Source organism: Amblyomma mixtum, chromosome 1 (assembly GCF_055824585.1).
Source record: "Amblyomma mixtum isolate Tamu chromosome 1, ASM5582458v1, whole genome shotgun sequence".
NCBI lineage: Eukaryota > Metazoa > Arthropoda > Arachnida > Ixodida > Ixodidae > Amblyomma > Amblyomma mixtum.
In genome coordinates, this window is record NC_143012.1 from 17,884,512 (window position 1) to 17,910,060 (window position 25,549).

General features: G+C 44.6%; 1 protein-coding gene across 1 annotated transcript; it reads right to left on the reverse strand.

Moving 5' to 3' along the window:
- Positions 1-9,237: 9,237 nt before the first annotated feature.
- LOC149365608 (caspase-1-like) lies at positions 9,238-23,338 on the reverse strand. Its single transcript, XM_089544578.1, has 7 exons — positions 23,161-23,338; positions 20,303-20,345; positions 18,985-19,102; positions 16,242-16,389; positions 13,940-14,115; positions 9,831-9,954; positions 9,238-9,621 (listed from the first exon to the last, which is right to left on the reverse strand). Exons 1-7 carry the CDS (start codon positions 23,222-23,224, stop codon positions 9,389-9,391), a joined length of 906 nt encoding a protein of 301 aa, XP_089400704.1. The 5' UTR covers positions 23,225-23,338; the 3' UTR covers positions 9,238-9,388.
- Between the last annotated feature and the right edge of the window lie 2,211 nt (positions 23,339-25,549).

Genomic DNA, 25,549 nt, shown 5'->3' on the forward strand with positions numbered 1-25,549 from the left:
CCTGCGCCTCTCCATGTGACATAACACCCCAGCAAACCAAAAACCTCTCAGAGACGTCTAGCTAGATGTCTCTGAGAGGTTTTTGGTTTGCTAGGACGGCTAACTCGCGCATGCGCAGCTGTGGCTAAAATTGATCACGGTGCACTCCAGACCCGGTGTTGACTATAGCCTTCATAGCCTTGGAGGAAGGATAGCCTAGTGAAGCTTTTCGCTTCAAAAACCTCAGGCCGCTGTGAATGGGCCAGCAGCGGCTATGCTCCTCTATCGCGGCGCTGCCACAACCGGCGCGCGCTGAGGATAAAGAGGGCAAGGAGACATGCCCCTCACTCTCATGTGTCAATTGTTGCGTGTTTGCCTTATGGACGCCGCGCTTCGTGCGAGTACTTCAACCAATAAGATGGCACATATGTGCTGTATGTGGTAAATCTGTAGAAACGATTAAACATGTCATACTCGAATGTGGTGGTATCCATCCGGATGTCGATGCAGGCACAGTCACTCTTCCTGAGGCCCTAGGGTTTGGAGATAACTAATGCTCATGTGAGAACATCTGCGGTGGAAGTTAGAAAAAAGCGATTGGAAGACTGGTGGCTCAAAAGCAGAGAGGTGACACAAGATTAGAAGTGTAGGATTGAAAAAGTATTGGAAAAAAATGGCGTATAGACCTGTTTACAATACTGTTAAATAAATATATTTAAAAAAATCCGGGCATGGAGGCAACTGTCACCACTTCATTTCAAAGGGGACGCTCCTATCTCCCATCCATCCATCTTCAGTGGCCAAGGCGAAGCTGCCCGGCTTCCTTGCAACGCGCTGTGGCATTAAAAATTGACTAATCGCCAAGGTTCATTATAATATTTTTGGTTTGGTTTATGGGGTTTAACGTCCCAAAGCGACTCAGGCTATGAGGGATGCCGTAGTGAAGGGCTCTGGAAATTTCGACCACCTGGGGTTCTTTAACGTGCACTGACATCGCACAGTATAACGGGCCTCTAGAATTTCGCCTCCATCGAAATTCGACCGCCGCGGCCGGGATCGAACCCGCGTCTTTCGGGCAGCAGCTGAGCGCCGTAACCACTGAGCCACCGTGGCGGGTCATTTCCTTTTTTATCCTACACACTCAGAGGCCAAAGCTTTTGCATTATCCTGGTAGACATTTTGCGTATTGTGTCGGGTCGACCGATTTGGTTTCATATTTTCAATGTGTTGCTTTTTGTAATGGAGGCACAAGATTAAAATGTAACCTTGACTTGTCTTAGTGCACCCATGTGGGGTACCAAGTTGTATTATATGCTGGTCATTTACTGCGCATTCCTTGAAAAACGCGACCGGCAGAAGCTACAGGGTAGAAGTAAAGCCAGAGTCCAAGCCCTCGCAAAAAGCTACCCAAAGACTTGGTAGCAGTCTTCACGGACATCGGGGACTATGCCGAGCCAGGCAAGTACATTCATGATAGCTATGGTCGACAACTAGAAGAGGCCAGTCACCAGGTCTCCGATCTATGCCAAAATCCAAAATCCCAAAGAAGCGAAATCACTGACCATAGCCGTCGCCATCAAGACTCAAGAGAAACAGGGGATGTAATCGCAGAGCGGCAGACTTCCAACAAGCCTGTAGGAACTATACCTACATTGCTGGAAAACCTCACGGAAGGGCGAGCATGCTATTAAGTAGATTCTCTCACTCACACAGAATAACATAGGTACCTGGACACGATGGTCTAGACGGAAATGCGGTGGCGAATGATCTAGCCCGAGCTCTCACAAATCGGCCGGATCCCTGGCACCATACACTGTAAACAAAAATAAGCCCAAAAGGGAGTATAAATGGTGGCGGCCGCCGTTTTTACTCCTTTTGTGAGAACATTTGCTCCATGAGTGTGGAGTAAAAAGGTGGACTGTCCTCCATTTTACTCTCATGAAGGAATAATGGAATAAATACGAGGATTTACCTGCATTTACTCTAGTCTAGAAAGGGATTTAATTGTGCCAAATACTCCACCAGTGCCGAAATGGAGTAAAAAAACACCATTTTGTGTAATCCGCCCCGCCACCTAGCGTCTCGTCTGCTTCTGGTCAGTCGTCTGATAATGGCGGTGAGTGAAGACCGCTTGGTTACCATCGTCGTTGGATCCGTGCTCACTCCTGCTCCTTCACTTGTCGCCATTTTCCGCTAGGGTACGCTACATAATTGAATTGCTCCTGTGCTCTAACCATACCTGACTTTCCTTTGTTAGTGTCGCCACCCCATTACAGCCCCCGCTTATGCCTAGTTCTCACAGGCTTTTTTCAGTGTGGTTCTCGCAATGTGTTGCAGCAGATTACGTGTTGCAAGAACATGGTACTGTAATAGAACATAGGGGTGTGCTGGAGAGCCTCGAAAGTGCCCGGATACGGTCACCTTGGAAGAAGCAGAAGAGCACAATGTACTTTTTTTATGAAATAAAAGCCCCTTTTTTCTGGAATTGTATATTTGGCTGCAATATGGGAAACCCACCTAATGCGAATACCGGATACAGTGAATGCAATCTGCTCAATCTTCAGCTGAAGGGTGTGACTACAGTAACTGTACATGAAGGAACGGGCCTAGCCGTGGGGTGGGGGTTTGATGTCAGAACGCCTCCCGAAATTTTGTGAGCTGCACCCATTTCCCCCCTCCTTTCGGCCTTTTTTTCGCCTGTGCCTGGCCCTTATTTTTGTACTTCAGTAATTACTGAGGAATGTTCTGGTACATTTGTGTTCTCTGCTGTTTATGCTCGAAAAGGCTGATGTACGTTGTTGTGGCTCTATTAATAGGAAGCGGAAGTTATTGCAGAAAAGAGTCACTCTTCTTCGCCATCGCATGACATATGACACTCCTTTTAATTGTAGGCACAGTTCACTCAATTAAACATACCTTTTCACGTCAGCATACTTTATCACCCTTTCCGTTGTCTTCAAATGATCGTTAACTATTGTGAAAATAAAAAAATAAAAAGTGCTTTCATTTTTAAAGTGCCTCTGACACTGGGTGCAGGTTCACATGCATGGGGTAGTAGTAGCAGTTTTGACAAATGCCATTCTTTCACAGTTGCCGACAGTTGCAGAGCAGAAGCTTTTGTATTGTTGTATATTATGTGAAAATATTGTAAATAGCCACAATTTTTTGTAAGAGTTTTTTTTGTGAAAGAACAAGTGTTCCTTACGAATCAAGTCCACAGAGTTCTGTGTGCGCTCACATTTAGATATCGCAGTGAACGAAACAACCAACCCTTCGGCTTTATTAAAGCAGAAAAATGACCAAGATAATGGCTTGGCACAGGCTCTCTTTCTTTTTATTGTTTTACCAGCAGCGTAACACCACTGGCGGCGTAACACCACTTTGAACGATATTTCTGGCTACACCACTGTCACCAGGTGTCGTGTTTTCCTTCATGTTGTCGTCCTAGCCTTTTCCATAGTTACACTCATCACTATGAACCAACTAGCCCGGCAAATTTTACTTCAATCTTCAGGTTTTTTTTTTAAAGGACTCAATTGCGATACCTTTTCCAGACATACCTTTGTATATACAGTTCAACCAGGATGTAATGAACCTCCATTTAGCAAATCCTCGATATTATAAAGTTTGAATTACCCAATGCAGCCCCTATTGAAGCAAGTTTATTTGCGAACTCCATGTAATGAAGGTGTTGCGGCGGTCAACTCTGACGTAAGGAACGTGCCATGCACACTATCCATTTACTAATGCTGCGTTCCTTGATATTTGATTTAATCACACGAAAGTTTCATGAAGATAATACATGAACGGTCATGGGAATGTATATGGCCTCAATGAGCGAACACAGCTGACATAAGGTTTGGTTTGGTTTATGGGGTTTAACGTCCCAAAGCGACTATGAGAGACGCCGTATGAGAGACGCCGTAGTGGAGGGCTCCGGAAATTTCGACCACCTGGGGATAATGTGCTGTGCTTCAGCATGATCGACATTTCTCCGTAGCAGATGCAGCAGACTGCACAGCTTTCGTTTTTGCAGCATCACATGACAAAAAAGGCACAAGACAAGCAATACACGCCCATTGCAACTGCTTGGTTGCTCGCGTGATTTAAGCACTGACAACAGACACTCAGTGAAAGCTGGGATGGCAGAGAGCGGCAGCAAAGCAAGGCAAAGAGCCAGTTTTCAGAGTGCAATGGTGGATGGACAGACCACAAGACGAGCATGTGGAAATAGGAATTTTTCTGACTCCCCTACTCTTCCTACCTCACCAGCTGCGATGCCGTGCGACCCACAGTGGAGACTGTGACGGCCGCTGGTGCACTCGCATTATCAATGCAATCGCAAAACGACCCTCCATGTTTAAGAATTTGAGTAAAGGGGGTTTATTGCAAACGCTTGGTAGGCCATTTCAACTACATTTATTTTTCATTTCGATTTTTGTTCTGCACCGTCTTTTCGAGTTTTCACATGAAAACTAGATATTACGAAAACCTGCACATAACGAAAAATTGTGCACTTTTCTCGATTTCATTATACCGTGATTTAACTGTACCCATGCTACAGCAGAACCTCATGGAGGCCCGAAAAAATGCACGAATCATCCAAAAACAAATGAATCCATAAGCAGAAGCATTGTAAATGCATTCTTACAGATCTCTTTATGGCTTATGGGATTTATTTACAGCCGGGTGCCGCTGCTAACTGCTTACAGTGTGTACTACGCAAGTAGCAATCATGACGGTGGCGATGTGCGGGCTACGCTTATAGTTTTCGCAGGAGTGGAAACAGATCCCACATTCATATCGTCCATAGCAGCGTGGGAGAGTGTTCAGAACATCCAAAAATCTGCCCTTGTAGACAACGCATTTTGGCAAGTGAGTTATATAAATTCGAATCATGCTGAAACTCGTACCAGCCATGATCGCATCATAGCTTTCCTACTTTATATGGCAATACAAGCTTTTGTGGATGAAGTGCCGTCGTCATCTGTGGATGTGTCAGTGATATCCTGCTGTTTTTTTTTCTAATCACCCATTGATACCATAACTGCAGATCAGACATACAAGACTGCCCCACATACGGAGCATGTTTTTTGTTAGCACCTTTAAGAAATGCACCAAGGTAAAAGAAATGTTTGTGTCATGTTCTTCATGCATACTTATCTTCCTGGAGGGGCGTGTCTGCATAAAATAAGGAGAGCGTTACTCTGTAGCATAATAAGACAATCAAGTCAGTTTATTATAAAATATACATTTATGTATTGTAGAAAAATGTAGTCAAAGATAAAAGTATAGGATAATAGGAAAATTTCTCTAGTGTACTCAAGTATTCAGTAAAAACTTGTGCAAAGATATATTCACTAGAAACACGCAACACGGAGTGCTCTGCTACCTTGTGCCCGATTCCACTTAGGCAGTGGAGACACCAAGTTATTCATCCCTTGTTTTCCCTGTGGGACGATGCATGTGACAATAGCAAACACGAATCACCATGCGAACTTTTGTACACCGGGCAAATGATTGATAACTGAATTCCTTCTTCCGCGTAGTTTCAGTTTTAGCAGCTGAATAACAATTGCAATGCCACAAGTACATACATGGCAGATCATGCAAGACATACAAGAACGGCAATAAAATCACTGCTCTGTTGTTTAATTAGCGCCAACACATACGCTAGCCCAGTCCTGAGAACGAAATGACAACAAGTGCACAAACCGTTATGACATGGCAGTTTTCTTATGCCTCGCGTGGTATGAAACCTGTTTGTGACATCAGAACCACCGCCCGACTGCTAAAACATAAAACTGAACTACATGAAAGAAAAAATTAAATTATAAATTACTTATAAATCTCACATAGTAAATAATGTTCATCGATGTCCTACTCTCCTAAATGACTATAGACACCAAATTTTTGTTTGTGCATTTTCTTCTTTCAAATGACGTGTTAGACATTAATAAGTGTGGATCACTGCGCGATATTTGCGTGTTTTCTTTTTTCAAATAATGAATTAGACATTAATAAACATGTATAACCGTGTGATACTTGCCTAAAACTGCTAAATAACTTAAAACTGAATTTCTTTTTGAAGCTGTTTCAGTTTCATCAACCGAATGATGGCAGTGGCATATAGTTGGTCCTGAGCACACGCGAGGCACGAAAAATTAAAATTAAAAGCCCACATAATTTGAAAGAAAACACTAAACTAAAATTAATTAAAAATGCACAATGAAAATTTTGGTGTCTCAACCCAAATTAAACCTGTCAGATATTTTCGGACATCTTCATTTCTTCATGTAGCAGCTTCGCAGAAAAAAAAAGTTGTGCACTGAACACAAAAGTATAAAATATTGCAACAAATAATGTGAGGTATCGTTATAAAAACTCTAACAGCATATGCACTATCAGTGGTAGAGCACTGCACGGGCCTTAATCTGAGGCCCGAGCCCGGCCTGGGCCCGAGACCTGAAGCCCGAGCCCGGCCCAGGCCCGCGGCTTCAAGCCCGGGCCCGGCCCGGGCCCGCTAAATTATCGCGCTAGCAAGCCCGGCCCGGTCCGTTTCACAGTAACGCTTGAGGTATGCTGCTCACTCTGAGGAAGTAGACTGCTACTAGACCGATAAGAAACTGGCCGACAAAGGTTCTGAAACCACAGTTTGGCCTGCAGAAAGTTGGTTATTTTTAATCCAGAAGGAAGTGATGAAGAGTAGTGCTCGCAAGGCCCGTCTTTTGGACTGTGATCTCGAATAGGTGCGCAAAGATAAACTCGGAAGTTACGAGAGCCAAACAAAAAGGGCGGCATACACGCGTAATAGGCTACTTTGCAGTCCCCCACGATTTTAATCAGTTATATTTTGCCACCCCCAAAGTATAAACATTAAAGCTGCCTAGCAAGCAGTGGGGTATTTTTTTTAGTGAACGCGATCTCACAGGTAGAACACATAGCCGAACTGGTCGCCTTTCAGCAGAAACGAAAAGCTAAAAGGCTTGAGTATTTCACGGTGTGTGTTTGAAGACTATAAGGGTCCAAAACTAATATGTTCTTCCCGAATGCATTTCTAATAGTGTATAGGCATGTTTTGGGATGACGAACGATCAATGGCCAATTAAGGCCGGTTGAATTTTACTCTTACTGCACCGCGGCGTGGAAATAAGGAAATAAATAAGTCAATGAATAAAGATTAGTTTTTTTCTCAGCGCGTACTATAACCCATAGCTCATCCGTGTCGCTGCTTCAATGCCGCAGTTGTGTACTTCACTCTGCTATAGTGAATGAAAAGTCGGACACCAGCCGTTTCTGTACGGACCCAAGCCCGGTGCGGGCCCGCAGCTTTAAGCCCGAGCCCGGCCCAGGCCCGCAACTTCAGGCCCGGGCCCGGCCCAGACCCGCAACTTCAGGCCCGGGCCCGGCCCAGGCCCAGCAAAACAAATCATATGCCAGCCCGGCCCGGGCTTTCGGGCTGGCCCGAGCCCGTGCAGTGCACTAATCAGTGGTGCAATTACGTGACACCACTCTTCTGTTTGAGCTTGCTGACTTGACACAGCTCTAACGCAATGGTGTCTTATCCTGAACAAGCATAAGCGGATTTTTCTCCGTTAATGAAACAGCAGCATTTCACTACTTTAGATTGTGGTTCACTTTTGTGTGTCTCTGAATTCCATCTGTACCATTTGCATTGTATAGATTCTGTTCATAGGAAAGACGGATTTCAAGTTGGATACTAACTTCGGGAAACTAATCTATACTGGAAAAAAAAAGAAACATACAAGCTACAACTGCATCCATGCTATGAGGCATGCTGAAGTGAAAGGCACCTGGTTAAATTTCCACCACAAGAAATTCTTTAAAGGAACACCGAGGACAACGTTATTCAATTTTTGTTCAGCAAAAATCATTTTCTGGCTCCTTGTGAGCATGTTGACGCTTCTACAGCAGCTAAAGAAGGATTTATTGCCAAGAAAATTGGATTTAGAAATGTAATTTTTTTATCCCCTGCTGCACTTGATTTGAGTTCATGACACGAAGACCCAAAAATGACTGTGTGACTAGCATTTGCAAGTGAATGGCAATGTAGCCAGGCCTCAGAGATACATGCTCATAAGTAAAACCACCTTGACATTGTCACAGTTGAAATTGTCACAGTCGGAGATGGCAACACATGTATTTAATTTTGTAAACTTTCCTAGCTTGTAAAAGCAACCTTTTATTGTGAAAACAATACTACTTGCACTTTCAAGCCTTTGCCGTGCCGCGGCGGTGACCACCATCGTGCCGCAGCGGTGACCACCATTGACCTTCATTGGCGAAAGCAATACTACTTGCACTTTCACGCCTTTGCAGTGCCACGGCGGTGACCACCATTGACCTTCATTGGCGAAAGCAATACTACTTGCACTTTCACGCCTTTGCAGTGCCACGGCGGTGACCACCATTGACCTTCATTTGACCTTGATTGCATTAGATTAGATTAGATTTGACTGGATTGGACTGGACTGGATAGATTACATTAAATTATATTACATTGGTTTGGATTGGATTGGATAGGAATGGATTGCATTGGATTGAATTGGTTTGGATTGTATAACCGATGCATCACCACAAGTCTAACTACTAACTACAAGCACCACCACCAGCTACACTACCAGCTGTACCATGGCGTAGGTACGGATATTGCTTTCGAAATTACCGGGCTTAACCAAGCTAAGCCACAGCGAATTTTTTGTCATTAGAGCGCAGTAATCTGTCAATGCAGGCCATCTTCAATTTGTCCGCACTGGGGGAGAGCTCCATCCAATTATTGTTGTGAGTAAAAATATATTCTCCTACTTTTTCTGGTTAAGTTGTACGTTTGCCCAGCAGCAAAAGACGAATTTATCGAGATGAATTTTGAAAAGACGAAAATTCTTCCTGCCAGTCAATTCAAACTCATGACATCTTCATCGAAAAAGACTGGCTGCCACCGGTTTGAAGTGAATTGCTGTGCAGTGTAGCCTGTGGGATCCGTGCCCAAAAATCAGTGTCGACGCAAGCATTTTGCTACCGAAATAGGCCGGTGATGGCAACACCCGTATTTCTTTTTTTTTTTGGTCTTTGTTTTCGGTGAGAGTAGTCTCTTCGTGATTAGGACAGGGTACTACTGTATCGAGGATAGGGTGAATTGGAGAGACATGGGAGAGGCCTTCGCCCTGCAGTGAGAGCAATCAGGCTGATGATGATGATGACCTCATCGATACAGGCCAACTTCTATTTGCTTTCAGCGTTCCTTTAGCGTGCACCAGAACCTCAACGCACGAGCGCTTCTGCATTCGACCTCCATCAAAATACAGCAGCTGCAACCGGGACCGAAGCTGCAACCTTGTGCTTGGTAGCAGCAGAGTGTCGCAGTCACTGAGCGACCACGGCGCTTGCGTCACTGCCGGAAGTTGACTCGCCGTGTGAGTGAGGAGATGATGAACGGCACCTGCTTCTTGCGGTGCATGCTGGGCTTATCGGGAAGGTAAGTCTCGCAGCGGAGCGCCACAAGGCGGCACACCACAGTCAGCATGGAAAGCAGGTCGGAGGACTGTGCTTGCTCGCGCAGCACCGAGCACAGACCCTGTATGAACCACGAGCCGTTTGTCTCGCTACGCCACGAGTAGAAACCTGCAACAGGAAGAGATAATCCCTGTCAGACACGGGAAATTTCCTGCGACATACAGGAGATTTGCAGGCTGCCTGAGGACTTTCAGAGACCACAGTGGCGGCCTTGTGGTTTGAGCATGCAGTGGGTCTTGTAAAGGAGTTATGTGGTTGTGGTGGGAACTGATGCATTTAGCAACTGCACAAGCAGTAATTCAGGTGAGCCTGCTTACCTGGCACTGAACAGTAGGCAGCGAGGAAGTCGGCATGCGTCTGGATGCAACAGAGCCGTGTGGGAGAATCAGAAGTGTCAACGATTGCATCCACACCTGGGTCACACCGATGACCACGACAAGCCTGCAGGGTAGGACAACCAGTGAGAAAACCATAAAAATACACCCTTAAAAGAACATGGTACAGTGGACATGGGCTTTAGGTTCCTTGACAAAGCAGTGCTTCATTCGATAGCTTGGTGTATAACTTCACTTTTCATTGCAGTTTTATAGTACAGTGGAACCTCGATTATACGACGTTCAGGGGACCGCGCGAAACCGTCGTATAATCCGGGTGTCGTATAATCGAAAATCAAAGAATGCGGCCAGTGGCGCTCGGCCTTGCGCCGAAAACTGTTGAACGGCTTCAAGCCCACGGCAAGTACGCCAATCAGATTAAAAAAGACAAAACCCAGCATTTGTTTGAAACAGATTTGCAAAAAAATCTTTATTACTGTTTAAAAAAAATCGGTAATTTTTTTTTGCACTTTTGCCCAACCTCGGCGCATCAACTTCCTTTCAAGGGCTGCCACGTCCGGCAGTAGGTCGCCAACATCGTCGCGCGCGCAAGCAAAGCGCCGGATGTTGTCGACGCTCTGCAACACGTCCGCGTAACTAGGAATGGGTGCGCAAACCTCTGCATCGTTGTCCACTTCCTCTTCGTCGGAAGTTTTATCGTCGGGGCACATGGCATCCATTACTTCCATTATAAAAAGCGCCGTGGACGCCGCTGTCCTCGCTTGGGCGAGCGCGGCCTCACCCGCTCATCAGCGTCCGCTCCTGCGGATGCATCTGTTGCTGGGACGCGCGTCTTATCTTTTCTCTTTATCTTTCCTCTGATCTTTTAACTCTCCTCTATCTACACTTGGCAGCGGTGGTGGCTTGGCTCGAGCCAGTCGGCGGGCCTGTGCACTTTCCTTTTCATCCTTCTCTCAGTCGCAACAACAACGCGCAGGACGCGCCTCCTCGGGACTGCACAGGCTCGACGAAAAAGAGAGCAAGTGCACTTGGCGGCCTCGGCAACGCTCTCTTCCGCGCAAAAACGGGGGTGCTTAGATTCGCATGCGAAGTTTTTTTTTTTCAGAAATTTTTTCCTGAAAATAGGGGGGGGTGCTTAGAATCGCAAAAATACGGTACATCCCGGCCTGCGTTTGCTGACGACCTGTTTTGACGGACGGTACGAGCCAGCCGTCGTACGAAGCGGGGTCCTTCTAAAAATTGCGTCGTATAACCAAGGTTTTTAATGCATTGTCTCTATGGGGGTTTTGCCGGGACCGCACAAATTCGTCGTAAAATGCGGGTCGTCGCATGACCGGGGGGCGTATAATCGAGGTTTCACTGTACTATTATACCCACCATGCACAACACACTATATCCTCCGCATGCACTATATATTCTATATTATATACAAAGTGTTTCACCTTATTTTAACAGAGACTAACTATAGTTACTAGCAATCATCATCTTCAGCCCAGTTATGTGCAATGCAGGATGTATGCCTGTCCCAAAGATCCCCTGTCATGCGTTAGCTGCAATCACACATCCCCGCAAATTTCCTAAGACAATTTGCTCACCTGCCTCAGTTACTCCCTGCTACAATTCCATTCCCTTGGAGCCTGCTCCATTATGCTAAGGGACCAACAGTTATCTTTTATCTGCATTACATGCCTTACCCATCTCGATTTGTTCTTTATGATTTCAGCTAGGATATCATGAAATGATAACTCATAACGATATCATCAAGTGAATAAAGGAACAATGGGCTTGCTTTTGGTCATTTACACCATTTCACAAAATAGGGCCATTGATTGCAGTTGCTACTTGAGGAACTCGACACATGCAAAAGAGTTTCGCCGACAACATCTGAAGTGGCATCCTTGCAACATGCAAAGCATTCGCTTTATCCGCACAGTCCAACTTCAGTTTTGAGTGTTCCACTGTTTTGAAATTGTTTTCTTAGTACTCTGAACAACAATTTAATGCAACAAAATGAGAGAAATTCATGTACGAGACCATAATGCTCTAAGGAAGCACCACAACAGCTCATCATCATCATCAGCAGCAGCCTGACTATGCCCACTGCAGGGCAAAGGCCTCTCCCATGTCTCTCCAGTTAATCCTGTCCTTCGCCAGTCGCAGCCACCATATTCCCGAAAATTTCTTAATCTCATCCGCCCACCTAACTTTCTGCCACCCCCTGCTATGCTTGCCTTCTCTTGGTATCCACTCCGTTAACCTTAAGGACCAGCGGTTATCTTGCCTTCGTATAACATGCCCTGCCCCAGCCCACTTCTTCCTCTTGATTTCAACTAGGATGTCATTAACCAGCATTTGTTCCCTCACCCATTCTGCCCTCTTCCGGTCTCTTAGCATTACACCTATCATTTTTCTTTCCATAGCTCGCTGCGTTGTCCTTAACTTAAGCTGAACCCTCTTTGTTAGCCTCCACGTTTCTGCCCCATAGGTGAGTACCGGTAAGATACAGCTGTTGTATACTTTTCTCTTGAGGAATATTAGTAAACTGCCATTCATGATCTGAGAGAACCTGCCATATGCGCTACACCCCACTCTTATTCTTCTAGTTATTTCCCTCTCATGATCCGGATCAGCTGCCACTACCTTCCCTAAATAGACATATTCCCTTACTATGTCAAGCACCGCGGCACCAATTGAGAACTACTGCTCTGTTGCTAGACTGTTGAATATTACTTTGGTTTTCTGCATGTCAATTTTTAGCCCCATCGTTCTGCTCTGCCTAATTCATTGATCATGCTTTGCAGTTCATGTCCTGAGTGACTTAGCAAGGCAATGTCATCAGCTAATCGCAGATTACTTAGGTATTGTCCATTAGCCCTTATCCCCAACTGTTCCCATTTCAGGTCCCGGAATACATGCTGTAAGCAGGCAGTGAATAGCATAGGCGAGATCGTGTCTCCCTGCCTGACACCTTTCCTTATTGGAATTTTATTGCTGACTTTATGTAGAACTATGGTAGCTGTGCAGTCGTTATAAATATCTTCCAATATTTTCACACAGCACTCTTCTACACCCTGATTCCGCAATGCCTGCATGACTGTTGAGGTTTCTACTGAGTCGAATGCTTTCTCGTAATCAATGAACGCTATATATAGAGGCTGGTTATATTCTGCGCATTTCTCTACCACCAGATTGATAGGGTGAATATGGTCTATTGTTGAGTATCCTTTAAGAAAACCTGCCTGATCATTTGGTTGATTGAAGTCTAAGCTGGTCCTGACCCTATTAGAGATTACCTTAGTATATACCTTGTAGACAACAGACAATAAGCTTATCGGTCTGTAATTTTTCAAGTCCTTGACATCTGCTTTCTTATGAATTAAGATAATTAATTTATCGTTTTTCCAAACTCCAGGTACGATCGAGGTCGCAGGGCATTGCGTATACAGGGTGGCTAGTTTATCGCGCACAATCTCTCCTCCATCCTTCAACAAATCTGCCGTTATCCGATCCTCACCACCTGCTTTCCCCTTTGCATTGTTCCTAAGGCTTTCTTTACTTCCTCCTTTGTTAGTGGCGGGATGTCCCACTGCTGTGCTCTACTGCCTCTCTCAGTAACATTCTTATTGCAATTGGTACTGTATAGATTTGTGTAAAACTCTTCGGCTACTTTAAATATCTTATCCATATTGCTAATGATATTGCCTTCTTTGTCTCTTATCGCATACATCTGGATTTTTGCCTAGTTTCCTCTGCACCGCTTTTAGTCTACCTCCGTTCTTTAGGGCATGCTCGCATGCTAAACTTCCCGATGTCAGCTACCTTGCGCTTATTTATTACCTTTGACAGCTCTACTAGTTCTATTCTGTTCATGGAGTTAAACGTCCTCATGCTTTGCTGTTTCTTAATCAGATCTTTAGACTCCTGAGATAGCTTCCTGGTATCCTGTCGAACCATTGTACCTCCTATTTCTACGGCGCACTCTGTAACGATATCTGTGAGACGATCATTCATTGTTTTAACATTACGGTCGTCATCTTCAGTTAAATCGGAAAATCTGTTCTGCAGCAAACAAACAAACAAGTCTGGCTAACCTGAATGAAAAAAAGCTTGGGCTTGCCGACAAGGCTTGGGCAGACATCATCATGGAAGGGTTCCATAATGCTGTCCAATGGAATCTTGCCGTCTTTTGTGTAAAGCATGTCTTCGCCGCCATGCGTCAAAAAGCAGCAGATGAAGCAATCGTCATCCGTGTAGTTCCCCTTTCCAACTGAGGAAAATAAAAAAATGAAAGAACTTCGCAACAGCTTTAATTAATAAGTTTGGTTTGGTTTATTCGGGTTTAACGTCCCGAAGCAACTCAGGCTATGAGGGACGTCGTAGTGAAGGGCTCTGGAAATTTCGACCACCTGGGGTTCTTTAAGGTGCACTGACATCGCACAGCACACGGGCCTCTAGAATTTCGCCTCCATCGAAATTCGGCCGCTGCGACTGGGATCGAACCTGCGTCTTTCGGGTCAGCAGCCGAGCGCTGTAACCACTGAACCACCGCGCCGGGTTTTTAATTAATAAGTCACGTTAGGTTTAGTACCTGCACATAAGATGCTAAGGCTATCATGTACCAAACACAAGATTTAAAGATGATGCTTCTTTTGCTAAAAGTTAACAGTAGTGTATTTAGGATGTTTCTTCTCCAATAGCCAAGCTGAGGAAAAATATGCTTAAGATCAACGAGCTGCTTGCAGGAGATTAAGACAGTTTATTGTGACGAAGCCTCCACAATAGTTAACAAATCTAATCACACTTTACCAAATTAACAGACATGCAATTACAGTTCCAGAACTTAATGCACAATAGAGTTAGAATGTTACCCTCATTCTTTTGCCTGAACAGGGGTGAATTTAGCACTAATAATTGGTTCAAGCATTGCACTGAGACATCTAGTGAACTGCCCTCCCTAACATAAGCACAGGTCCATTGCATACTGCTTCGAGAAAAAAATATCACCGATATGCTATAGTACTAGTAGTAGCATGACAGAAGCCAACAGCCAACAAGTAGTAGCAGTAGCAAGTAGTAGCCAACAAGCCAACAAGTAGTAGCATGGTGTGATCAGGAAAAACTTGCTGAATCATTTTCTCTGAAATATGTGCAGCACCAACTGTACATAACTTAATACAGATTTCGGTGCATACATTCGACAGGTGCGTAGAGTAGATGCTGTATGCCCCTCTCAGCATTCAATTTAACAAGTGATGCAATCAAATCACAGTTGAGCCCACTTATAATGAAAGCAGATATAATGAATGCTCACTTATTATGAACAAGTGTTATAGTGAATGACACTTAGGACACTAAGAGTGAATAAGGACGCGCTGTAACCTAATCCCATTAACTGAAAACTCGCGCCTCCAGCTGAGCGCGGAGACCGAAGAGTGTCTCTCAGCCACTGCGACACCACCCGGAAAGAATGTGTCGACCCCAAAAAGCAAGAAAAAGGCGGCACTGAAACTGAAGGTAACTAACTGCCAGCCAAGCATGTGCCAATGGGCACCAGCTGGGAGAGGGTCCCAAATGGAAGCAGAAGAGCCCTATGCGCAAGATAGTGGCAGCATCGGAAGCGAAGGTACTGTGCATGATCGTGGATCAACCAGCGGCAGTGATTTGAAAAGTTTGAATGCCTTGCTGGCCATGTTGGTCACGTGGTGTGTGTTGTCAGCCCAGTCAGCTTCAGCAGGTGGCACCAAGTAGCAGACAGTGCAGCTGATACACCCTTTGCACACGTGCGCTTTCCTACTTTTGTCACTGCATGGGCCCAGAAACAATAGATGACGCTGTTGAAGACACCATGGTCAGACGAATGTATATTTGTGGCAACGTGCTGTTGATTTGCAGTTAGCCGGATGTTGCGTCGGATAAGTACGTTCGTGCGGACGACAACATCGCAGAGCAGTTCGCTGATGAAGCCATTCTATGCAAAGGACGAGCACTCATCTACCATTAGGAATCCCGAGTAATGCGGCCGACCTGCCACCAGCTGCCGTGGAAGCTTCAACCACGGTTAGCTTTATCCTATCCCTAAAGCAGATTTTTGGCAGGAAGGATTTTGGTGAGGGGAACATGACCACACAGGAGAGCCTGGTAAGTGCCCTGGCAGAACCTGCTTAGAGGAAATTGATGTGCATGATGCAGTTCTTAAGAATTAAATGCCGCTTCTCATGGACTTTATATTTTTGGCTGTAATGCAGGCAGTCCACTTACTGTAAACATCCGACACAACGAACACAATCCACGCGACTGCCAACCAGGTTTGTTATAAGTGGGCCTGACTGTAATTTATAAAAATGCAATGAAAGCTTTTTGCAGCTGCACAGATTCAGAGTTTCAGTCACTCACGCTTCTCCAGTTCCTTCTTAGTATCCCTGCAAGAGAGGTCGGTGTGGAGGACTGGCTCAAAGCCCAACTCTTGGAAACAGCTGCTGAGGGTGTCAGCATCCAAGTCTGTGCCCGTCCGCTCACAGAGCCCAGTGTGAGAATCGATACGCTGCGTGGGACAGAAATGGTGTACAGGGAGATGCACTGAAGCCTGAAACCTCATTCACTTTTGTTCTCCGGCGGCGGTATTAAAACAAAAAATCACAGCCACGTCATAGTGCACATGTGCAATCCAGGGTCACTGATGACAAACAGAAGCTGACCTAGCCGGCTTCACCTAGAGCCTACGATAGCCAAAAACAGAGCTTTTAATAGCCAGCAATGGGCAAACAAAAATTACATCACACAAAGTGTGTAGATGGGGATGAAATGAATCAGTGAACGATTGAGCAAGACAACAAGAAAACAAATGGAGATGTAAGACGGACTATTGAGACGAAGTGATTACACTTCATTTCTGTGCTTCACACTACAATGTACAGCCGCTGTCAAAAGTTTAGAGCCCAAGGAGTTTGCTTTTCGGTTTGTTGTGTGGCTTGTTATGAACCGACAGCTTTCCAGATCTCTTGAAGTAGTGGGGAAACCTTCCTTAAACACCTGATTATTAGGACTTCTGTAGATATTACACAAGCCTTATTAAATGGCTTAAAAATCAAACCCATGGGCTCCTTACTTTTGATAAAAGCTATACACCTGGTGATTCGGTAGATCAGGAGTGACGACTCCTGAGCTGTCAGCCCTGCCATGTAGAGTCAGTGATGATTCACACTTTGTCATTACAGCATTTACCTTGGAGTAAGGGCACGAAATTACTGGCTGAGTTTTCGTCTTTGGAATGACATGAAAGTCACTAGTATGCATGGATCAGCATTTGTAACTTTCCTTTGTCCACGAAATAGTTCAGAACTGAATTTATTCTCTCGTGCTGTTTTGGTTTCAGTTTTGATGTCCTAATGGTTGCTATGATGTTGAAGTTCAGTTCAGATCAAGCAAAAAAAAGAAAAAACTTGCGACACCATGCCAGCTTCACTCTTTCAATTCACTCCAACTCTTATGGCGGCCTACCCTTAGAGCTGCAATGACAAAAAATGAACAAGCAATTGTAACACTGAAGTTTCATTATGCCTCATGTGACCTGAAATAACTTTGAAGCTAGGGCGAATCTTCGGCTGTCGAAACAATAAAACTTGCAAAAAAATTCAATCACATAAATTATTTGCCAGGCACAGGAAAATTGGAAGTGGTAATTAATGTTTACCAATATATTACACAGCATTCCAAAGAAAAAAGAAATGACAGAAATGTGGTGTCCATACTCTTTTAAATGTTAGTGAACAGTCTCTATGGAAGTCTGCATAGTCCCATATACGCAACGTTTCTCTACAGGCTTGACATTCAGTTCAAGATGATGCACTGCTGAAAGCTTCTCTACAAATAAAAAAGATGAAGAGGGAAAAAACAGCCATACATTATAAGCAACTAACAGAGCTATCTTCAGTCTTAATATGGAATTGTTCTTGCAGAGTAGCAAGACACATCTTTTGTATACCAAAACACATGGGATATATACTTCGTCTCACAAGATGTTTGCAGCACTACGGAACGTAGAGCTCGCTCGTCCAATCAGGGCTGCAGAAACGCAGAAAATAGTCCCTCGAATATTTGAGGAGTGTATGACTATTAATCAAAACAATAAGCATTGCAACTAAAAACATGATTTGGACAGGTATATTTAAATGGTAGGGAGTGTTTCAATCACTGGTGAAATTACCAGACAAAGCCCGTACGGACACAGCTCTGCGGAGGCCTGCTGCGAGGTAGTGATGCGTCGCCACTTTCCAACATGGCGTCGGTCGAGTCTGTTGTGTCTCGTGTGTGCTCTACACCGACAGTGCGCTGTTTCCCCAAGCAGGCGAAGCAGGTGGCTTAAAATGTTCTTGAAGTGCTTCGCGTCGAGTGCGGGGGCAGTTGGAGTACAAATGCGCTCATCAAGAGGACGGCAAAACTCACGCAGGTGAGCGAGTGAACGCTTTACAAGTGGACAACGGAGACGTTGAACGCGGGCCGAGTGTTGTTGAACGCGGGCCGTTTAACGTGCGTTGCCTCTCGCGCAGCACATGGGCTTGTTTTGCATTTCGCCACCATCGACACTCGGCTGCCTCGGCACGCTGGAGTAAATAAATTTATATGCACATGACACGATTACTGAAATTTACTGCGACGCGACAACAGACGAACTGATGAGAACAGGTTGCGACAAAAAAAAAAGTGGGGCTAGTCCCTTTGGAACGGGCGTCCGCCTGTCCAAAAACAAACCAAAAAAAGAATAAAAAGACATCAAGCGCCACCTGCTATAGGTAGAAAGAAGCCACCTGGACATCAGGTGGATCGAACCACAGGCACGTAGGAACACACTAATGTAGTGCGCGCCATCCTGATTGGACGAGAGAGCTGTACCTTTCGTAGTGCTGCAAACAGCTTGTGAGACGGAGTATAGATGGTGGAAGAATACGCTGCAGCGACCAAGTGAATATAAATCTGGGCTGCTGCTCTCTCCAGCAGATTTTCAACAAAAGCATTACTTTTCTAGTGGTATTCTGGCTCTTAAATGTGTCACATGCCTTACTGCATCTTTTCAGATAAACAAATAGAAGAAGTGCCAGGGCAGTTGCATCCTGCCATTCATCTCTTGATGCATACTCACTTTGTAGTTGAAGATGACGCACTTGCCGCGTCTTTGACGCGTCATGCTGTACTCTTCCGCACTGAGTGCTGTTCTCAACACTGGGTGCTGTGGGGTCGGCAACGGCCTGCTGAATATCCTGCGAATGCAGCAGCCCAAGAAAAGACACTTAAGAAACAAAAGTGCCGCGACAGTTGATGCCTTGACACCGGCCAAGCGTGGCATCGCTAACGTTTGGGCACAGAAAGCGTGCATATACGTCCAACCTGAAGCAGCCTGCTTAAAGAAGCAATAAAGACAACCCTTCGGTTCGAAGTAAAATTCAACTGCTTGCCTTTTTCTGTCTCTGTCAACGTTCATTCGGCAGCAAAATTTGTATTTATTGCTCAGAAATTTGGAGTTAAAAATGGACTATCTTTTACTGCCACTCAATTTAACACATTTGCTCCCCTAATTTTTCTACGTTCACCACACAGACCTTTTGAACACGTAGCGAGACCTGGGTCGCCTGAAAAAAATTACCAATATCTCGAGCTACAAATGTCATGGTGGCACAAATTATGTTTGATTCAGCTGTCGGAACATGCGTACACCGAGATCAGGACATATTTATGTGTGTGGAAAACCTTAAAGCATTCAGACATGAGAAGTGTGAAGTTGCATTTTTAGCACTCCAAATGGCTCTTACTTCTTTAGCTCAGGGCTTTCCAGACTACGCATTTGCGTGACAGGTTCTGCATCATGGTGTTAGGTGGTATCTGCCAACCAAACAGCAAAATAAGCTCATTCTCAAGCCTCTAATCACATAGAAGATGGAGTTGCAGCTGGCTTACCTAAGTGCTTGTGTCCAGGCAACACAGTCTCTTCTACTATCTGTTCAACAAGATTTTTTTTTTTCGCCACGTAAATATTTACGAACCTAGCGGAGAGCTGTTGCCATCTGGCATAGAAACTATTAACCAAAACTAAAGAGCCTATTTTGTGGTGCCATCTGTTATTTGCTGATAGCAAAATTTTTTTCACAACAGACTGCACTCCGCCGTTTTTGGAAGCGAATGGGTTAAACTTTTAATGTTGATGATGATGTCATGACAATCAAGGATTCCAAGACCACTGGTTGAAAGTCGATAGCGATTGAGTCCAGCCTCAAAGAGACATGTGAAAAAAGGATTAATCGCAGTGTGCTTATGAAATGGCTTCGTGTAGACAATACTATAGGAGCTCCGTTTTCATTAAAGGAGCATCTTCATCATGAGAACACTGTAATCAATCAATATAGGCCAACATACTTTTTTTTTTCAGAATCGCTTTAACATTTACAACGTCAAATACCACTTACCCTCCAAAAATGGTCCTGGCATCAGTTTGACTGTTGCCGTTGGCTGAAATGAGACAGCAAGAGGTATAAAAATTTAGATAAAATTAAAAAGAAGGATTTCAAATAAAGTAAACACAAAAGAATTTAATTTTGGGTTAAGCAGAAATTGAACAAAAAAAGCAAACTTTGACCACAATATCAAAAGAAGCAGCAGTTCAATATACATGCTTCCTGCTAATGGCCCATTGCATATATGAACAGTAAATGTCACAGAGAAAACGAGAAATGGTTAAACTGGCTCTTAATGCAGAGAAAATAGCTTTGCAGTGAACCCAAAAAAGGCACAGAACGCTCAAGAGGACGAGCCTGAAGCCATGGTCCTCCTTTGCGGTAAGCACACTTTTCTGCACATTATAAGCTGGTTTAACCATTTGTTGTATTCCCTCTAAGTATGACCCACAGTGTAAATCACCTTCAATAAATTATTGGGCTTATACATGGCTGCAAAGCCATGGCTACAAAGCTTTTGTAATATAACATGGCTTGCAATTCACAGCACTGTTATTTGTGGACTTCAAACCGTAATTCACCAACTTACAGTGGAAAGCCTAATCCAGTAAATGCTCACAAAATGGCTTCGTAACATGACGAAGCAAGCTGCTCTATAAAATGGAGGAAGCTCTTAGTTTTCAATGGTTATACAAGTTCAGTATGCATGGCCTAAAACAAAATGTCAGCTCTGTCAAATCAGACACTGACAACTTCTGGTATTGCAATGAAGTGATGCTGGTGGGCTCGTTGTATACGCAAACAGACAAGGCAGCCTTGGATTATACGCGATAAACTTTCAGCTGACCTTAGTTCCCGCCGAGACATATGTAACGTAAAGTGGAGTAATCAACTGCAATGTGAAGACATTGACTAGTGAATAATAAACAGATTCACAACAGCGCTACGGAACAAGGACACAAGGAACACGAAAAACACAGGACGGGCGCTGACTACCAACTCTTTATTGCGTGAAAAACCAGCACAGATTTATACTATTTCCTGGACCACGTGATGCACTGTCAGCCACGGGACACAGCGAAGGAACGCTTCACACGTTTGGGGAGTCATCACACAGCTCGACAGAACTCATAAAACGTGCATGCACTATCAAAAAATATAGCATTACCAAGCTAATGATAAAGGGACTAACAGATACAAAGATGTGCATGGACCAGCTACAGCCAATGACAACTGCAGCTCAGATAGGCAAGAAAATGAGTACTTCAAAGCAAAGCGGAATCTTTGGGCTACATAAAAAAACATTCAAGAGAGCGAGAAGGCGTAAAAGCATGAGAAAAGCATGAGCAAAATGGCGATGAAAAAAGTAAAAGTTGCTAGGCAATAGGCACAGTCAGCAGGCTAAAAGCGAAAACAAGAAACCGACACCAACAAATAACACGGTAAAAGTAACAATCGTTAAAAAGGGAAACTAAAAGAAAGAACAAAAACATGAACCACCACCGGCCAAGCAATGAAGACGGTAAAACAACTAAAAGTCTTTAAAAGACAGAGGAGCAAAGTTCCGCATAAGGTCAACAAACAAAACAACGCAAAATAAAACACTATAAGGTGAGATGCAGGAAAAACCGTTTGTCAGGATGTCTAGCAGTTAAAACGCAAGAATCGCGTCCGTTCAAGAAAGGACCTTTCTTTCTCCTGTAAACAGACAGATGAGCTGCTGATGCACTCGTCCCCAGCCTTTTCAATCAAAAAACCTTCAATAATCTCCCTTTCTATTCTACTCCTTGCGGTCGCCAGAAACTTGGTGTCTGAAAACATAGGTCGACAATCGTGACGGGGTTGGTTACAATGTAGTGAAGAAGCTAGACTAAACAAAGACATCCAGATCACTCACTGCAAGCACTAAGCTCTATAGCCTTGAGCCCAAAGTGCAGAACACAGTCAGGCGTGCTTAACTTTTGGACAGGACCGAAAATATCCCTTGATTTATTTTCCAGGGCGTGTGACCTAGAGTTTTCTGATATCACAAAGCCATGTGAGGGTCATGTATGGAGCACAAGCATAGACACAAGCAGCGAGAGGCAGTATAATTATTGGGTTGTGCCTGCGACCTCCTACACGAGCTTGACCTCGTGTAGACGACGCACTTTCCTCCTTAATCCAACCTCCTCCCCCTAAGTGGGCACGTGTCAACCTCCCTTCCCCCCCCCCCCCCCCCCCCCCCACGCATTCCCATAGAAAAATATTTTCGGCTACGCCACCGAACACACGCGTCTCTCCATATATGCGCAGGAGGCCCACGTTCAAGAGGAAGGCAATAATGCAGCCCTGCGTGATGACTGAATGCACGCAAGAGTCCGTCATCCTCACCCCGATCCCTTCACACATACACACAGTTTTTGTTTAGCTTAACAAGGCCGGCCAGAATTAGAGCAAATACTACCATACTACCACACGGTACGCATATATTACATGATGCAATTCACTTACATGGAACGATTACTATACATGCGGCATTTTGAAGATCGAACGACAGTCGCGCCTGTTTAATTTGGGTGCTGGCTATTGCTGGCCCACCTAAATGCAAGTTTGCAGCGTAAGACAGCAGCGCTATTGCGCAGTACTTAAAAACACCCGTCACCATGGGGTGAGCTATGGCATTAGAAAGTAATTGGGACAGTATTTTTTTTTTTCCTTCTCGAGTTCGACGGCACTTTAGGAAACAGAAAACCTTTTGTTGTCCGGAAACACTCAACACTGCGGCTGATCGAAATTCCGAAACAAATCAAGGCCGCCGAACTGCACGACAACATTGCAGTGAACAAATGTTTCTACAATGACTCTGCCATTATAAAAGCGTCACTTACCTTGTTCTCCATTTCTGCCGTTCGTATGGAGACTGTCTCCGTTGCTACCGTTGCTGTGAGCCATTGCACAAGGACGACCTGCTTACACCCACAGTCACGAATCTGATTCTGCCGCTCAAGTTCTCCACTCGTGGAAAGCCGTGAACGAAACCGGCACCCACGCGCACTCACGGCACGTGGAAACTTTGAGCCCTTTCACATAGTCTTTGAATGAAAGCCGCGAAAAATCTCAACAACCCGTCTGTAAAAACAGGCCAAATACTCAACCGCAATTTTTATACTTACAATTTGCAGCGCACCCTGGCAGTAAAAATGACTTCATTTTTTTGAAATACCTTAAAATATGCTAATGAATAGTTATATTTTTTTACAATAGATGGCGCTAAAGTCTTGTAATTTGCTAAAAATAGTCGTGTGAGTTTTACGCTTGCGCAAAGTTTCTTTACTAAAATATCCAATCTTCACAAAGTAACCTTACTACAGTAGCGCCACACTACCAGCTTCTGCAGATTCGGTTTCGATATTGCGGTGTCTATCGATTTGTCTCGTTCCGTAATATCTCTAAATACAAAGGTCAATCGAAAAGTTGCGCACAATGCACTGGAGCTCAATAATAATAAGCAGAAGGAAAATAAAAGCTTGTAGCATTGGAGCTTCTGTCCTTTGAATATGCCTACGAATATTTGATTCACTTGAACAACGCCTCTGCCTTGCAGCCATCTTTGCTTCCACGACACAACTGCTCGTTTGTAAAACCCTTGAGGTTGTTGCACCACTTTTTGACACACGCATTGAATTCGTCGTCATATCGAACTGGTTTGCCACGCAGATCAGCCTACAGTGGTCCGAACCGATAGAAATTCGACAGTGCTTCATGAATTAATGACTACAGTTAGCGTTAAAACGGATATCCTTTTGCCGCACCTGCTATTATCTATCTCGTGGTGATGCATCTGCCATTTTGAATGGGTTCATGAATGACTGATTTTCATATGTTAGAACGCTGGCTAGTCGACCTGAACGCACAGTCTTGATCAAAAAACCTCAGGCCGCTGTGAATGGACCAGCAGCGGCTATGAGCGCCGAGGATAAAGAGGGCAAGGAGAAATGCCCCTCACTCTCGCGCGTCACTGCTGCGTGACGATTGAACATCTCCTACTCGAATGTGATGGTATCCATCCGGATGTCGATGCAGGCGCAATCACTCTTCCTGAGGCCCTAGGGTTTGGAGATATATGGTCATGTCAGTAAATCTGCGGTGGAAGTTAGCAAAACGCGATTGGAAGACTGGTGGCTCAAAAGCAGAGAGGTGATATAAGGTTAGAAGTGTAGGATTAAAAATGTACTGAAAGAAAATGGCGTAATTATAGATCAATTTATAACACCGTTAAACGAATGTAAAAAAAAGCCGAACATGGTGGCAACTGCCACCACCCATTTCAAAGGGGACGCTCCTATCTTCCGTCCATACATATTCGGCGGCCAAGGCAAAGCTGCCCGGCCTCCTTGCAACGCGCTGTGACATTGAAAATTGAATAATAACCAAGGTTCATTATTACACTTTTGTCCTACACATTCAGAGGCCGAAGCTTTCGTATTATACTGGTAGACATTTTGCGTATTGTGTCGGGTCGACAGATATAGGTTTCATATTGTCAATGTGTTGCTGTTTGTAGTGGAGACACAAGATTAGAATGTAATCTACACTTGTCTTAGTGCATCTATGTGTGGTACCAAGTTGCATTGTATATGTGGGTCATTTACTAACCGTTCCTTGAAAACACGAGCGGCAGAAATTACAGGGTAGAAGTAAAGCCAGAGTCCAAGCCCTGGCAAAAAGATACTCAAAGACCTGGTAGCGGTCTTCGTGGACATCGGGGCCTATGCCGAGCCAGGCAAGCAAATTCACAATAGCTGTGGTCGGCGAGCAGAAGAGGCCACTTATCAGGTCTCCGATCTATGCCAAAAATCCCGAAGAAGCGGAATCACTGGCCATAGCCGTCACCATCAAGACTCAAGACCAACGGGGTAAGTAATGCATGTAGCGACGGACTCCCGACAAGCCTGCAGGAACTACCTACCTTGCTTGAAAACCTAATCGAAGGGGAGCACACTATTAAGTAGATTCTCCCACTCACACAGAATAACATAGACACCTGGACACGAAGGCCTAGACGGAAATGCGGTAGCGAAAGATCTAGACCGAGCTCTCACAAACCGGCCGGATCACTGTCACCATACCCACCCCACTCCCCTCCTAGGACCATATACGGTAACAGGCTAGAATAGCTTAGGCTAGAAAGAATACATTTCTCACAACCACACAAACAACTATACTCCTCGGATGCCATTAACTGGAGGAGAATACAAATTTACGTGTTTCCTAGTC